This window comes from Mustela nivalis (assembly GCF_964662115.1).
Source record: "Mustela nivalis genome assembly, chromosome: 7".
Lineage (NCBI taxonomy): Eukaryota > Metazoa > Chordata > Mammalia > Carnivora > Mustelidae > Mustela > Mustela nivalis.
Window position 1 is genome coordinate 64,237,790 of NC_139026.1, and position 17,854 is coordinate 64,255,643.

Sequence of the window (17,854 nt, forward strand, 5' to 3'; positions counted from 1 at the left end):
TAATATTATGTAACAATAAGTAATCAATTGCTGCTTGTCCAAAGTAATCTGAAGGAAGCAAGTTGCAGAGGAAGGGTGTATTTCCTTAGTTCCTTCAGGTGTCTGTTCAAATGGTGCATCTAGGGCCCGTATCACATAACGTAAACAGGTCTCTTCCATCTTTTCTTCTCAGCATCTATCAAGACCTAACCGAGTATATATTTGTCTATAATCTCTCTCCGTCCATCAGAATGAAAATTTCCTGAAAGCAGGACTTGACCCAGTGCTTGTTGTTGTATGTCCAACGTGTTGGTAAAGCACTACCCAACACTCATAAACATTTGATGAAAACGTAGGTGAGAGATGGCCTTGAATGTGGAAAACGCTGGGTGAGTTAGGATCAGTGATTGCAGACTGAGTGAGGACACACTGGAATGAGGTGAGAAGGAGGCTCTGCCCCTATGCAGCTCAGGCTGTGGTAATGAGTTTGAATTTTGTTCCAATCCTATGGGAGGCCAGAAAAGGTCTTTGGCAAGGGAGTAATTTGAAGGATGCTGTAGCTGCTGTGTCTGGAGTGAGTTTTTGGTGACAAGCTGAATTATGTCTGAAGTCAGGAGGCTCTTGCAATATTCTAGGCCTGCACTGTCCAGTCCAGGTTGTTATTTAAATGTAAATTAGTTTAAATGAAATAAAAGGTGGTATTGGCCATATTTAGGTGCTTGATTGCTGCCTGTGGTGAGTGACTCCCAGAGTGGACAGCTCTCATACCGAATGTTCCATCCTTGCAGAATGTTCTGTTAGTACTGTTTTCAACAACAGATATTGCCTTATAAGAGGATGGCACCAGTGGAATGCAAGTGACGTTAACAGATCTGGAGAGAGAACTAATAGGGTTTTTGGGTGGATTGCATATGGGATTAAATATGCATATCGAGGATGACTCTGGTGTGAAAGGTTAGCATCTGCAGAGATGGGAAATACTGAAGGGGGAAATAGATTTGTGGGGAGAGATCTGTTTGGGCCACTTTAAATTCTTCTTTTTTTTTTTTTTTTTTCACTTTAAATTCTTAATGCTATGATACCTCCAGGTTGAGTTGGCGGTAGGTAGCTACAGGTTGAACTCTTGAGTTACAGGAAAAGTTTGGGCTAGAGATTAAAAATTGAGGATTATCAGCTTCTCACAAATTTCCTCTAGTTATCCTCTCTCAGACATCCTTGATCTCCACCATCACTCTCATCAGTTTCAAACATGTTCTAGTATTACCCATTATTTAAAACAAAATAAAACAAAAGATGTAGCTATTGCCCCATTTCTCTGCTTCCCTTTGCAGTACAATCTCTCATTTTCTGAGAGGCTGCTGGATTTAGAAAGTTCTTATGGGATTGACAACTAGCAGGTCATGGGGAGACCAAATAATTATAGTAGAGGAACACTAATAAGTTGAAGAGATAGGAGATGGTGATTTAGAAAGCAGGATGTTTGCAACTGAAATTTCAGAAGTATCAAATGACACTATTTTAGGGCACTGTAAAGAATTATAGGGAAAGGGGAGCGCCTGGGTGGCTCAGTGGGTTAAGCCTCTGCCTTCGGCTCAGGTCATGATCTCAGGGTCCTGGGATCGAGTCCCACATCGGGCTCTCTGCTCAGTGGGCAGCCTGGTTCCCCCCCCCCCAACCTCTCTGCCTGCCTCTCTGCCTACTTGCGATCTCTGTCTGTCAAATAAATAAATAAAATCTTAAAAAAAAAAAAGAATTACAGGTAAAGGGAACCCATTCCCTTGCAAATCTTCAGTCACTGTCTAATCTGCTGGCTGTGACTCCTGCCCTACCGATTACTAGATACTAACCTTGGTCAAGCAGTAGTTCTAAGGAACAAAGACACAAACAGAGTGCAATGACCAGAATGCCGCAGGGCTCGGCACTTGGAAGTGTCTACTTGAAGAGAAGACGGAAGGATCATAATTCTTCCTTTCAAATATTTATGAAAGTCTCAGAGACTCTCAACCAAATGAAATTTGTTCTGCCTAATGATATCTAATAGTTATTGAGTATTTAAGATTTATCTAGGCACAGTCCTAAGAATATATAACTCTCTTAATTTTCTTAACTATCCTATAAGAGGTAGGTTGCATTTATCCTCATTTTATTTATTTATGTTTAATATTTTAAAAAGATTTTAGGGGAGCCTGGGTGGCTCAGTGGGTTAAGCTTCTGCCTCCTGGCTCCCTGCTCAGTAGGGACCTGGTTCGCTTCCCTTACCTCCACTGCGTGCCATTCCTTCTGCTTGTACTCTCTCTAATAAATAATTAAAATCTTTTTATTTATTTATTTTTAAAAGATTTTATTTATTTATTTGACAGACAGAGATCACAAGTAGGCAGAGAGGCAGGCAGAGAGAGAGGGGGAAGCAGGCTCCCCGCCGAGCAGAGAGCCCAATGTGGGGCTCGATCCCGGAACCCTGAGATCATGACCTGAGCCAAAAGTAGATGCAATGCTTAACCAACTGAACCACCCAGGTGCCCCTCTCATTTTAAATATAAGGAAACCAAGTCACAAAAAGATTGAGTAACTTGTTCCCAGGGACGTAACTGATAAGTAAGAAAGTGGCCTTCAAACCCATGTACTGTGATCAAACACTTACATTCTTGCGTACTACATGAACCATGTGACAGCTGTTCCACTGGTATTTTTTGATTCAACATGAAGAACAGTCTAGCAATTAGAACTGTTCAAAAACAGAAAATACTCTTAAGTTCCATGACATATTTTCAAGGTGAGTAATCCTATGCCCAGGGTTATTTCAGAACAAACTCAGTGTTAGGTGAAAGATTGAAGTAAATGATCTCTATATTGGCACTATTCCCTTCTCAACCAATCACCAATTTTAAGTATGCACATTTTTAAAATGTGTTGTCTGTATTTCTAAGTTCTTAATAGAAATGCTGTATTTGACAGAACCCAGGATAGAAACATTTCCATACCAATAAGACCTTCCCTCCAGCTTAAAACTGTATGATTATTTAATCAGCTGTGAAACTTCCTCACCACTTAGCTATCCACTTATATTTCAAATCTGTTCACGGGATATTCTAATATACTTTATTAAGCACTGCACTGCAAACAAGATTCATTAAGTTTATCTCCTTCCCCGTAGCTACCATCTAATTAGCTCTTCAAAAAAAAAAATTTAATTAGGTTACTTGAATGTGGCATGTTAAGAATCCCATGCCAGCTTCTTTGCGACCACTGATTCCTTCTCCAGGTGTTCAAAAACTGTTAGTAATTTGCTGAGGTTTTTAAAAATTTAACACTTATAATAATTTACAAATACCACTTTATAAAATCCCATTTGAATATAATTTATATCCATTATACAGATGAGAAAATTGAGGCAGAGAGTGAGACAGATGCAATGAATTGCCCAGAGCCACATAGTAAATGGCAGTGCTAGTGGAACCCAGCAGTTTGGCTGTAGAATCCGTGCCTGTAAACATTAAGCTACAATTTCACTGATGTAGGACTTTGGAAATCCTCTATTTTGTTTTCTCTGACTTATATCCATCTTCCCTCACTCCCACATCTTAAAAAAAATTTTTTTTAAAGCAGTAACCTATTCCCATTTACATTATTTTAAAATTCTGGCATGTTTGCTGACTCTACCCAGAGTCCTTTTCCTTGACATGGTGCATCCCAGAAGTTCCCCATCATATTGGGTTCACCAGACAGATTCTGCAACGGTAAGAAGGATGTAGAGGTTCACTCTTCCGCTATTCTCTATCGTTCCTCATCTGATTGTTGAAATAACATTACCTTTAAAACAAAGCAATAATGTATCACTGTTTGAGAGAATTGAAATTACAGCATGTACAGGTGACTTACAGCAGATGTCTTATTACTGTCAGGACTCCCTTTGACCAACTTGTATTTCTGAGTTAAGAAAGGATCATCATTAGTCTGCATTTAGGCAGCCTGCGTGTCTTAGCCAGTTTTGGCTGCTATAACAAAAATACTACAAACAGGGTGGCTTCAACAGCCATCATTTCTTTCTCACAGTTCTGGAGGCTGGGAAGTCCAAGATTTGGTGTCTGGTAAGAACTCGCTTCTGGATTCATAGTCTTTTCTGCTCTGCCCTCACAGGGCAAAAAAAAGAGTGAGAGAGTTCTCTGGGTCTCCTTTATAAGGGCTCTAGATCCATTCCTAAGGGCTTCCCCCCTTGTGACTAGTCACTTCCGAGGGGCCCCACCTCCTAATACCATCACATTTGGGCTTAGAATTTCAACCTAGGAAATTGTGGGCAGGGTGACAGTATGGCCCAAACTTCAAAACACTGTCCTGTTACTTTTGTTTCTCTGTACATTTGCCTTGACCAACATGCCTCTTCTCTCTTCCTTCTGATCCCAGATTGCCATAGAGTTGTTTAGCATTTCATAGCAAATGCTGGCCTGCTCTTTTTCCTTCAATCATCTAAAATATGTACCCTCCCATCACTGCAGCCAAATCATGGATTCCATTCCACAAATCTTGAGTTTACATTATTGATAATCATTCCTTTGCAATATTCCTTTGCAATATTAACAGGTTGGAATTTGATGTTCCCTCCTTGCCTTCTTTTACCCGTGTTACTATATAGGAGAAATATTTTAATTACTACATATATCTCACATTGCTGCACATTTATGTGTCTCTAAGGAAGAATTTGTCTTGATATCCAGTGGTGCTTACATGACTATGAATTTTAAGACTGATAAGTCTGTGGGAGAAAGAGGTTTTAAACTTATTTTGGGAGATATAATTCAGAAGTATTCACAAAAAAGTAATATGGGGACCCAACTGCCTACCAATGGTAAGTAATTTAAAATATTTATTAAAGCATATACCATATATGTCAAAGTAGAACCTGTGGAATACTGGTTTGAGGGTCCCTGAGTCACCCTGCTTTAATACTCAGAACAGAGTCACTTCATTTCAAACCATTCCTTAAGGTGTAAGATCTTGGTAGTTTAGATGGACCATTTGAGGTAATCATTAATTGGTGTGTGTGCTTGTGTCTCTGTGTGTGTTATTTTACTTAAGAGATAATGATAAACATAAAAATCAGGCAGTTGCTATTTAAAATAAAAAATCCAATGGGGACATTGAGGCTGAAACAAAGGTAGAGTCCAGTGTGTTTCCATGTCTCTGTTACCATCTCTCTTTTACTAAATAACAATTCCCAAATCCCCCAAAAGACAATCCTCCCAAAAAAGAATATTGTAGCTGAATATATACTAACTACTCTGCATAAAATAGAAATGCACGTAATGACCCTTCTACTTATCCAATCTCTTTAAGCCAGAATTTCATTAATTGTGTTTAAGGTTGAAAAACCAAATCAGTGTGTTATTAGGAGATTCTCTTGATTGGAGTGTAATTCTAGAAAGAATTCTAATAGCATCCAATGCAAAGTTCTTTTTGATGTTGCTTTGTCTTTTGTAAGATAGGGGGAAGGAATGAGTTCTAGAAGAGTCCTTGATTTTAGCCAAAGACTAATGAAGCACATCATCATTTAGGTGTGATTTTTAATTGTGTAAGGAGTGCTCAACTACTGACCCTTCTTCTGTCTCCATAGCTTTTTTTTTTTTAAAAAAAAGTTGTATTTATTTATTTTTAGAGAGTTCAAGCAGTGGGAAGGGAGAAAGAGAAAGAGAGAGAATCTCCAAGTAGACTCCTGCTGAGCACGGAGCCTGATGTAGGGCTCGATCCCAGGACCCTGAGATCATGACCTGAGGTGAAATCAAGAGTCAGATGCCTAACTGACTGAGCCACCCATGCACCCCTGTCTCCATTGCTCTTATCTTTCCATCTCTGCATCTCCAAACTGACCCTACATTCACATGGTTAAAAATATTTAGGCTGCTTCATCTCTTCTTTTAAGTGTTTGGTTTTTTTAGAAGTAAGTTGAAAAAAAAATTGAATTCTAGTAAAATGTTGCTGTCATGCACATGTATGAAGAGCCCACAGGTCTAAGAGTTACCATATACATGGATTAAAATGCAGTAAAAACACACAGTAAGGCAGTAAACCTTAATGCAGAAAACATGTTGAATAAATACCTTTGTGGGGTTTTTATTTCTATGATCTAGGATATTTTAATTTTGAAGTTTTTTTTTACCTATATATCCAAAAAGAAGAGGGAATCCATGTTTCATAGATATTTGAAGAGAAAGTAGAAGTGAATTTTGATATAAGTATTGAATAAACAAACAAATCCACTCTGCTAGAAACTTTGTTTAAATAGATTTCTGGTATAAAAATTCTCAAGCAAATCATTTAAAAAATAAGCATATCTTAAAATTCCCAAAGTGTAGGCTATGAGGAAGCTTATTTAATTCTCTTCATATTTCAAGATATACTTGAATAAGTCTCTCATTTTTAATTCCCTGGTGGAGTTCTTTTTTATATCTGAGATTGAAGTAAACATACTATTAGAACTTTTCATTAAATTTTTCCTTTCTATATAAATTGTATTTGGAATACATGTAGTATGAAGTCTTTTGATATGTCTAGATGCGTTATACACTTCTATACAGATGTGTCACACAGATAATGCCAAAGAAGGAACAGTGCCCAGTAATTTCATGATGAAGTGCAAAAAAAAATTTTTTTTAAAGATTTTATTTATTTGACAGAGAGAGATCACAAGTGGACAGAGAGGCAAGCAGAAAGGGGGGGGGGGAGCAGGCTCCCTGCAGAGCAGAGAGCCTGATATGGGACTCGATCCCAGGACCCTGAGATCATGACCTGAGCTGAAGGCAGAGGCTTAACCCACTGAGCCACCCAGGTGCCCCAGTGCAAAAATTTTTATATTAATTTCTGTTCTGATTTGTCTAAAGAGGTATATATTAATGCTCAGGTAACTTTATTGATTTTTGTTCTTTTTAAAGGCAGTGGAAGAAAAGAGAAATCTCTCTGGCAGAGAATCCTAGTTTTGAAACTATAAAAGAAATAAAACTCTCCATTCTGAGATTTTAACAGACTTTGATAAGTATTTCTAATGTTTTGTTGTTACTTTCCATAGATAGATAGCCATAGAAAGCAATACTGGCAAACAGCCAACCCAAGAACCATGTGAAATTTCTGTTGTGGACCCGTTTCTAATGCAAGGGTCTGAGAGAAACACACAGGTGCTGTCTGCTAAGTGGGGGGAGCCCTGGATGGTGGGTGGCCGGGTGGCCCCGGCAGGGTCATGGCCCCGGCAGGTCAGGACATTTCTGTGGAGGTGCTCTGATTTCCAGGCAGTGGGTCCTGACCACAGCGTCCTGTAACTTTAGGTGTGTGCCCCTGTGGTGAGGGGGGTGCCCGAGCTGGGCGCTGGGCATACCCCTGCTCTCCCCCGCAGCACAAGCAGCAGCAATCTCCCACCCATACAGTCTCCACCTTGTGAAGGAATGAACGTGGCCCGACCAAGGCATGTCCTGCTTCTCTAACACATTCACTACTGACAGAGCTTTTGGTTTTATTTATTTTATTATTTTTATTTTTTTTAAAGATTTAATTTATTTACTTGAGAGAGAAACAGTGAGAGAGAGCATGAGCAAGGAGAAGGTCAGAGAGCGAAGCAGACTCCCCATGGAGCTGGGAGCCTGATGCGGGACTCAATCCTGGGACTCCGGGATCATGACCTGAGCCGAAGGCAGTCGTCCAACCAACTGAGCCACCCAGGCGTCCCAGAGCTTTTAGTTTTAAAAGGTGCCTCCTGCTTCTCTGTGTAATTTATTTAATGAGTAACAACAGTCCCCTCTTCTTTTTTTTTTTTTTTAAGATTTTATTTATTTATTTGACAGAGAGAGATCACAAGTAGGCAGAGAGGCAGGCAGAGGGAGAGGGGGGAAGCAGGCTCCTCAATGAGCAGAGAGCCCGATGCGGGACTCCATCCCAGGACTCTCAGATCATGACCTGAGCCGAAGGCAGCGGCTTAACCCACTGAGCCACCCAGGTGCCCCAACAGTCCCCTCTTCTTTAAATTTTAAAAATTTTAATTTTAAAGAATGTCCTTTAAAAGAAACACTTTAAAAAACTGTGTCTGAATCTTGGTCTCGGTGAGGTATGGCGATATCTGAAAACCCCTTCCTTACAGAAGTCATCTAGGTTGGTGTTCTTCATACTGGCCTCCCAGAAGTGTAGCGATGGCCCATATTTAAGTGAGTAGATACAGTGTTTCAGTACTTCTAAACTTGGCTTTCTAATAAAAGCCTCTGCTCCCATAACTTAGTGGGCAGGAACCTTCAACAAATCAAAAACTCCTTTTCTCTACCATGCCCCAACTCCTTTGATATAGAGTAATCACAAGAAATTCTCCTTATTAAGGCACTTTTCAGACTTTAGTGTGCTGAATATTACCTGGAAAGTTTGCCAAGAAATCTTAGAAGCTTAATTCTGAATTTTGACTTACTGAGTTACGTCTGGGATTCTGCATTTTTTAAATTTTTAAAAAGATTTTTATTTATTTGACAGACAGATCACAAGTAGGCAGAGAGGCAGGCAGGGAGAGGGGGAAGCAGGCTCCCCGCTCAGCAGAGCCGGGTGCGGGGCTCGATCCCAGGACCCTGGGACCATGACCTGAGCTGAAGGCAGAAGCTTTAACCCACTGAGCCACCCAGGCGCTCTGGGATTCTGCATTTTTAAGGCACTGCCAGATTTAATGCATGTGGTTTCTAGACATTTCTTTGAGAAACATTGTTTTAGGGACTAGAGTATCTATAACTTCCAGAATACGTTTCAGTGACCATTATATGTCGTATAATGTTTAATATGATTGTAGTAATACATAGAATCATTACCCTGAGGCATCATGAATCTTGTTAAGAAATACTAAATCATTTTTTGTTTGATGTTATGAAGGCAAGAGAGTAGATATCTTAATTTTTCTCAAGGATCCAATTAATAAGAAACCCCCATTTTCTTTTCTTTCTTTTTTTTTTAAGATTTCATTTATTTATTTGACAGAGAGAGAGAGATCACAAGTAGGCAGAGGCAGGCAGAGAGAGAGGGGGAAGCAGGCTCCCCGCTGAGCAGAAAGCCCGATGTAGGGCTTGATCCCAGGACCCTGAGACCATGACCTGAGCCAAAGGCAGAGGCTTAACTCACTGAGCCACCCAGGCGCCCCGAAACCCCCATTTTCTAAGAATTCCAGATAACAAAGATTTTAACATAGATGGGAAATGTTAGAGAATGTATTTTTAGTAATTTTGAAAAAGTATGACCTCATTAAAAGTGGTATCTATGTCCCCCATTCCTTTTTCTTATGACAAGTACTGTCACAGATGGCCTGGTAATAAGTTCCCTCTCAAACACCAGAAATGGCGATCTGGTATCAGTGAAAGCTGTCTACACTCACCCTGACTTTGCGCCCTTCCCTCTCACTGATGATCTTGATGATCTCTCCTTGCTGCAGCTGGACAAACCTGTTGAACTCAGTCAGTAGGGATAACTCCGCTCCGTATTTTGAGGCTTTGCCCTGTGGTTTTTCTCTTCCATCTTCCTTAGAAGTGCCGTATGTACTTCTGAAAGTCACAATTTCCAAACTTTCTGATATTCTAAGCCCCTTTCCCTCAAAGCTGAAGCACCTGCCCAAATGTTTGACTTTTATATGTCTTTAATTGATGGAGGTCTAGAGAAGATTTCAAAGAAATATGTTTTTCACCTTGCCCTAATTTATTCTGAGACCCACTTTTAGGTGAGGTTTACCCAAATGCTTAAAACAGCAGTTTGACCCATCCGATGTCCCACTGTCTGTACCTCTATGGCTTAGTAAAATCTTACTCTTTTTTAACGTTTATTTAAACCACAGCTGATGTGAACACGTAGTGAGGAATTGTTCTTGGCTCTGTCACAAAGTGGCCACGTGATGGTCGTCTTGGGCTGGTTATGTAACTTCTCTGAGCCTCAGCTGATCATCGGTAGAAAAGGAGTAACAGTAGCCCTCCTGCCTACTTAGCAGGATGCACTTTCAATGAGAAAGTAAATTTGGGGATGGGGAGTAGAACTAAGGCCCGTGGTCAGTCCCCACTTTCACACTACTGCCTTTCTGAGGATTCCTAAGGCTCTGGGGCACTGTTCCTGCTTTCTTCCAACTCTCTCCTTTGTTTCTGATTTCTTCAGCTGTTCCCCTGCCAATAGCCTCACTTCCCTTCAGTGGATCCATCCCGCAAACTCCAGTCTGGTCTCAGCTTGCCCTTTGCTTTCTGTGCTTTTATAAGTGAGTCAGCGAGAGCCTCTAGAACAGTGCTGTTTCATCTCGGCTTTGCATTACAATCTCCTGGGTTGCTTAAAAAACAAAGCAAAAATCATAGACCAGGTTGCAATTTGGACCAATTTATCAGTCTCAGAAGTAGAGACCTGGCTTCAGTATTGTTTATTCCTTATTTTGCTTATTAAATTATCTTAAACATTTTTTATATTGAGATAATCATAGATTCCCATTCTGAAATACAGACAGACCAATATACTTTTTACCCCTTTTTCACCAATTTAAACATCTTGCAGTATATTGACATGAGACAGTTGAAATAAGGACATTCCTATCACCACAGGTGATAAGTTGTCCTTTTATAGCAATACGCATTTCCTCCTCCCCACCAGACCTCTGGCATTCAGGAAGCTGTTCTGTTTCTGTAATTTTGTCATTTCAAGAATGTTATATACATGGAATTACACAGTCTTGTAAACATCAGAGATTAACTTTTTTTTCACTCAGCCTAATACCCTGGAGATTTATTCATATTGTTCCATATATCGGTAGTTCATTCCTTTTTACTGCTGAGTAGGAGTCCACAATACGAATGTTTAACCATTCATAAAAGTTTAACCGTTCATCTGTTGAAGAATATCTGGGTTGTTTCCAGTTTTTGGGTATTCCAGATAAAGCTCCCATGAACATTTGTGTATAGGTTTTTGGTTTTTTGTTTGTTTGTTGTTTTATAGGATTTTATGTATTTATTCATGAGAGAAGCAGGCTCCCCACTGAGCAGGGAGTCCCATGTGGGACACAGTCCCAGGACCCTGGGATCCTGACCTGAGCTGAAGGCAGACACTTACCCGACTGAGCCACCCAGGCGCCCTGTGTATAGGTTTTGTGTGAATAAAATTGAACAGATGTTTTCATTTCTGTGGGATAAATGCCTGAGTGTAATTGCTGGGTCCTAGATGCGTTTCAGTTTTATACCAACTGCCAAACTATTTTTCGAGTCCTAGTAGCATTGTATATCCCACCAGAGATGTAGGAGTGATCTAATTTCTCTGCATCTTCATGAGCATTTGCTCTTGTCACTATTTTTTAAAGGCATCTGATAGTGATATGTTATTGTAACTTTAATTTGTATCTCCTTAATGGCTAATAATGCTGAACGTCTGTTCATGTGCCTATTTGCCATTTTAAAAACCCTCTTTAATGAAATGTCTCTTCATAGCTTTTGCCAAATTTCTAATTGGATGGTTTTTCATATTGTGGAATTGAAGAATTCTTTATATATTCTGGATTCTACTGCTTTGGCAGATACATCATTAGCAAATATTTTCTTCTAGTCTGTACTCATCTCCCAGTCTGTAGATCCTCCTACAGGGTCTTTCACAAAGCAAAGGTTTTACTTTTGATGAAGCCCAATTCCTCCATTTTCCTTTTATGGATTTTGCTTCAGGCGTCAACTCTAGGAACTCTTTGCCTAGCCTTAGATGCTGAAGAATCATCCTATTTCTCTAAAATTTGTGTATTTTACATTAAACTTCATGATCCATTTTTAATTAATTTTTGTATAAGGTTTAAGGTTTTGGGGATGTCCAGTTGTGCCAGTAACATCTGTTGAAAACACTGTCTTTCTTCCATCGAGTTGCTTTTTTGTGTCTTTGTGAAAAATCAGCTGAGGATATTTGTATGGGTCTATTTCTGGGATCTCTAGTCTGTCAATCTGTGTCTTTTACCTTTCTCTGGTACCACACAGTCTTGATTACTGTAGCTATATAATAGTGTTTATATTAAAAAGTGATTCCTCTCAACTTATTCTTTTTCAAGATTGTCTTAGCAGTTCTAAGACTTGTACCTTTAAATGTAAATTTTAAAATAATATCTCTACAACACTTCCTGTGATTTTGATAGGAATTATATTAAACCTGTAGATCACTTGAGGGAGAACTGACATCTTTACTAGTCTTTCGACTCGTGAACACAATGTATTTCTGTATTTATTTAGGTCTTACTTGATTTCTTTCACCAGAATATTGCTATTTTTGTTGCACAGATCCTGTATATATTTTGCTAAGTATATACATATCTAAGCATTACACTTTCGTCACAGTGATTATAAATAGTGTGTTTTTAATTTTAAATTCTACATGAAATGTGATTGACTTCTGTATGTTGATCTTGTATCCCACATTTTGCTGAATCTAGACCAGTATTTTGTAAACTACCCTTGGAGATTTCAATGAGCAGCCGAAGTTGAGAACCACTCTTCTAGAAAAAGATCATTGGTGAGGTCTGGGTTAGAAACTTGCAGTTTCCAGTTTCAGTACCATCTGCAATGCTTGTGTGCCTATTTCCTTTTTCCAATATCCACAGTAGTCACTACAGACAGTCCCTTTTTTCAGCCATTCTCATTTTACCCTTTATCCTGCCCTGCCTCCCTTTTTTCTGGTCTCCAAGGACCTTGCTTTCCACTCAGCACCACCTGATGTCAACACCAGCATGAACCTTTCTGTTCCTCTTCCCCCTAAATATTTAGTTAGCTTACTCAATCTGTACCCATTCATTTCTATTCAGTGGTGAGAGAGAGAAATAGCCTTTTTCCCATTAGAAACAATACAATTTCTACATATGATTTTCATCCTCACCACCTCACCCTGGCCATCATGTGAACATTTGGCCTGTTTCTTTCCTGTTTTTTTTTACACTACTCACTCTATGTGTACTTAAATAATTTTAATATACCTATTATGAGTTTTATCCTGATTTTTCACTTATTAGCATTGCTTCATATTATTAAAAATTTCTTTTAAAATGTAATTTTTAATGGCTATGTAGTAGCCTTTCCACAATTCTTAAAAGTAGGCTGTTTCTTTTTTTATTTAAATAATGCTGGATTGACTATCCTTACATATATATTTTTCCAGGTCTAGGCTTGCCTTAAAATAAATTTCCCAGAAGTAGCATTGTTAGATTTAGGGTATAACTATTTTCAAGATTCCTAACACACTTCTAGATTTCTAGATTATAAACATAGCTGGGTAGAGTGCAAGTTGACCCATCTTTTTTTTTTTTTTTTTGGTCCAAAATGAGGCAATTTGGCAATATCTGTTAATTTTTAAAGGGTATGCTTCCTGCTCCAGCAATTCTATTTTCCACAGGTACTGGCACTAATGCTCAGATTGATGATCTAGGATGCTTGATGCTGTTTTTAAGGAGAAACAAAATTAAATAGTCTAAATGTTTGCCAGGGGGATTTAACAAATTGTAGTACATTCTGGGTAGAGTATCTAAATACTATGTGCTAGTAAAAAAATGATCCGGGAGGTCTGTATGCAAGGGCAGAAATGATATGACCATAATCTAGTAAATGAAAAAAAAAAAAAAAAAAAACGGAATAAGAAAAATGACTGATTAAAAAAAAAATGTTGGTAGAGGGAAAATATTTTAGCTCAAGGAAACTTGGCAGGAAGTGATAGAGCAATGATTATCTGTGAAGATGGCATAACGAGATTTGGATTCAGTTAGCATGTGTGTAGAGAGGAGAGAAGGAAAACAATAAACAAGTTAGAGTTTTATGTGATTTTATTTAGAGATAGCAGGAAAAAATAAAGGACAAATCATTGAAATAAAAGGTCTAGGATTGCAGTTCTGTTAAAACATTTAAATGTGTAAAAGTCTGGATAAAACTGAAGTCAAACATGGGGTGCCTGGGTGGCTCAGTGGGTTAAAGCCTCTGCCTTCGGCTCGGGTCATGGTCTCGGGGTCCCGGGACCGAGCCCCGCATCGGGCTTCTCTGCTTGGCGGGGAGCCTGCTTCCCTCTCTCTCTCTGCCTGCCTCTCTGTCTACTTGTGATCTCTGTCTGTCAAATAAAAAAAATAAAAAATCTTTAAAAAAAAAAAAAACTGAAGTCAAACAGCATGGGAAAGCAAACACAGGCACACTGTCTTCAGTGTGTGTATGTGTGTGTGTATGTGTATGTATAGTGTATATACACAGAGGCATACACATAAAGCCACAATATTTATATATATAGGGGTGCCTGGGTGGCTTAGTGGGTTAAAGCCTCTGCCTTTGGCTCAGGTCATGATCTCAGGGTCCCAGGATCAAGCCCCACATCGGGCTGTATGCTCAGCGGGAAGCCTGCTTCCTCTTCTCTCTCTCTGCCTGCCTCTCTGCCTACTTGTGACCTTTGTAAATAAATAAATAAATAAATAAAATCTTTAAAAAAATATTTATTATGTACAAATTTTGGTGATTAAAAAATGTGAATGTTTAAATATATATTAGTATATTTTATAATACACCTGCAAACATAGATATAAAAACACAAGCTGCAAAAATATTTTAAAAGTTGGCATTGCCACCAATGTGGTTTTTCTCCATTCCTCATGTAACACAGTTGAAGAGAAAAGATTATTCTATTCTTCTGCATTGTCATCTCAGATTTAACAAGGTGATGTCCTAAAAGCACATGGACAAAAAGGCAGATGCATTTTAAAAATGTTAGTAGCTGAGAAACCATCTCTACGCAGGCCATGTATTTCCACTGTCCTAGGAAGATATGGTAATACTTCCTGTGGAACAAAAAGGTTACATGTGAATTGAAATGATCCCTTCTGAGTTATTAATAGGTGGTACCTTCTGTATTTATTAAACTATAGGGTTAAAATGTCAAAATAGTTATTTTTAGAGCCATACTAGAAGAGAAACAATATAGATAATATCAATCCAGTGGACTAAATGATATTTGCCTTTTTCTCATTCTAGGAGAGTTTGTATCTCTAATCTGTTTGCCAGGGAAAGACGATAAAGTAAACTTATTTTCCAAACGTATGACTGCTGGATGGGGAATAACTGAACCGCATCATGAGTACATGCATTGCCTCTTCCAAGATTAGAATCGAAACAAATTCTTGTGAAATCTGAGTTTACTGTTTGTTCATGTTCAGTTTTTCTATGTTTTTAATAGGAACAATAATAGAAAAAATCTTTTTTATAATGGATCTAAAGGTGACTACTAGGGCTTTAGGACATAATATTCAATAATACTAGTTCATTGAAATGAGCTCATGGATACTTGTGAAAACTTGTGTTGGAGGATATCTATTAATTTTTTACCTAATATTTATATGTGATTTTTACTGACTACTTATATGTAATTACTACCCAGTTGTGCTGTGAACGCACTTGCTTTCACAACAGTATAGGTGCTGCTACAGTGAAAACCTTCTCTTCAAGTTACAAGCCTATTTCAAAGATGTGAGGCATTTTTCTGAAATGAGAGGCTGGTATAAATGGTAAAGTTTATCTGAAAATAGTCTACGTAAAGGTCAAACCCATGGCTCAGGTCTTACTTCCACCACATTCTACAACTGAGTTAACAAGTTACAAACATCCAATATCCAATACACTAAAGAGTAAGTCAGAAGGCAATTTCAGTTGTCACCTCCATTGTCAACACTTAAACGTGAATTCAAGTCAAAAGAGTAAGAGCTCCGTGAAACCAAGGAAATCTAGAACTGACACGCAAAACATGAAATGTATTGTTTGCTTTAACAACAACTGATTTGGGAGCGAACTTCCTTCCTCCTTCTATATAGTCTTTTTCTGTCTTCAGCACTGTACTCAAGACAGAAGAACCCACATAGAGTGTCATTTGATGTCGCTGTTGTATCAGCCACCATGGAGTAATGCCGGCTTTTTACAAACCACCTAACAACATCATTACCATGCTGACAGGAGAGAATGGTGGGATGACCCTCAGAATCTGTATATAGGACGATTTTTGTTTTACCCTTTGCATTTGCCTCGGTTATATGTTTTATTCCTTTTCTACTAGAAGACGAAATTTCTGAAACTGTGCAGGAGGCAGTGGTACCACTGATCAGCAGCACATCTTGTCAAAGCTACTGGGGCCTGGATATTAAAAACAGCGACATATGCAGAAGGGCTGCGGGCTCATCCTCATGCATGGTAATTCGAGGACGCATTGACAAGTGCGGTTGTCTGCCTCAGTGTGTCATAAATCGGTGTTTGCTGGCCATACAGAGTTAGAAAATAGATGGTAGTTTTAAAAGCGAGAAGAGTAAGTGTGTTGCTAAGCTGATGTACTGTCATAGCTAATTTGATACCTGAAGTATCAAAAGGAATTGCTCATTCATTTGTTCGGTTGACTATGTGAAATTGAGGATATTCAGCTGTTTTTGACCTATAAAAATAATTTATTATGGCTCAACTTCACAGCTGAAAGAATTTACTTCTCATAGCATTGAAAATATGAAGATACTTTCCTGTAACTCAAAACCATCATTTAGTCACTGATATTCAGTAGATGCTTGAAACTTTCTGCAAGGCACAGTCTACTGTCAGCATTAAATGACTGTGCTAAATGTACCCTTTTAGCTACCCTTTGAAAATACAGATTTTGATCTGATTCAGAGATCTGTAACATCCACCAACTGCCGAGTTCTCTCTGCTGTTGCGAGCAGAAATCCGAGATGAGGGAATGACTTAGGCACTGTCTGATCACCTCTGCAGTGGAGGTTAGCATCGACCATGAATCAAATAACCAGGAGAACTTCTCTTCTTGCGGGTTGCAGGGAGATTCTGGAGGACTGCTGCAATGTGTCCACAACGGACAGTATGAGCTCATCGGTATTGTGAGTTGGGGCAGCAGGAACTGCCAGCCCACGGCACCCACAGTCTTTGCCAGAATTTCTGCCTACAGGGACTGGATCGCATCTGTCACTGGAGGAGAAGTGTGATCACTGAAAGAAGAGCCTGGTGGGATTGCATTCATAAATGGGAAAGGAAGCCCCTCACAGTATACCTGAAAAATAAGTCTCTCGTTTTAGTGCGAAAGACTCCATGTCACTTCTTCCAACCCTTGTGATTGAGAGCTTGGGTTTGCTGTGCACGCCCATCTAGTGAACACGGAAAGCCAAAGTTGAGTCATGCCTCCTGGGAATGTATAATCTGAAATGTCATTGAATTCATATTTAGTGTACGGTGTATATGTCATTATGAATACCATCGTATACACTGTTACTCTCTTTTCTAGTTTGGTAAACATTAGAAGATATAAAGTATAATATTATTCAGTACATATCTTTTTTTTTTTTTTTAAGATTTTATTTATTGACAGAGTACAAGCAGGTGGAGCAGCAGGCAGAGGGAGAGGGAGAAGCAGGCTCCCTCCTGAGCAAGGAGCCTGATGTGGGACTCGATCCGGGATCATGACTGGATCATGACCATGGCACTCCCAGTCCATTTAATTCTTAATTTTGCTCACATGGAAGAGTACCCTGAGCACAGATAGGAAAGGTTCCTCTATGTTTCAGAGCTTCAGTGAACAATGAACCTTTAAGAAATTACTTATCAATCTGATCACTTGATTTTTAAATTTTCAGATAAAATTTTAGAATATCTCAATTGTTTACAAAACCATTAATTTAGGGGCACCTGGGTGGCTCAGTTGGTTAAGTGGCTGCCTCAGGTCATGATCCCAGGGTCATGGGATGAAGCCCCAACTCAGGCTCCTTGCTCAGCGGGGAGTCTGCTGCTTCTCCTTCTCCCTCTTTCTGCCACACTACTTGCACTGTCTCTATACAATCATTAAAATATTAAAAAAAAAAAAGTTAATTTATTTGAACCTC

The 17,854-nt window shown here is 39.0% G+C and overlaps 1 protein-coding gene across 1 annotated transcript in view; it reads left to right on the forward strand.

Moving 5' to 3' along the window:
• Window positions 1-16,963, forward strand: part of OVCH1 (ovochymase 1) — a gene marked incomplete at both ends in the record, with an annotated part of 79,037 nt that extends 62,074 nt beyond the window's left edge. The window contains 2 exon segments of the mRNA XM_082742434.1: window positions 16,039-16,172; window positions 16,799-16,963. Coding sequence (XP_082598560.1) covers window positions 16,039-16,172; window positions 16,799-16,963 — 299 coding nt within the window.
• Between the last annotated feature and the right edge of the window lie 891 nt (window positions 16,964-17,854).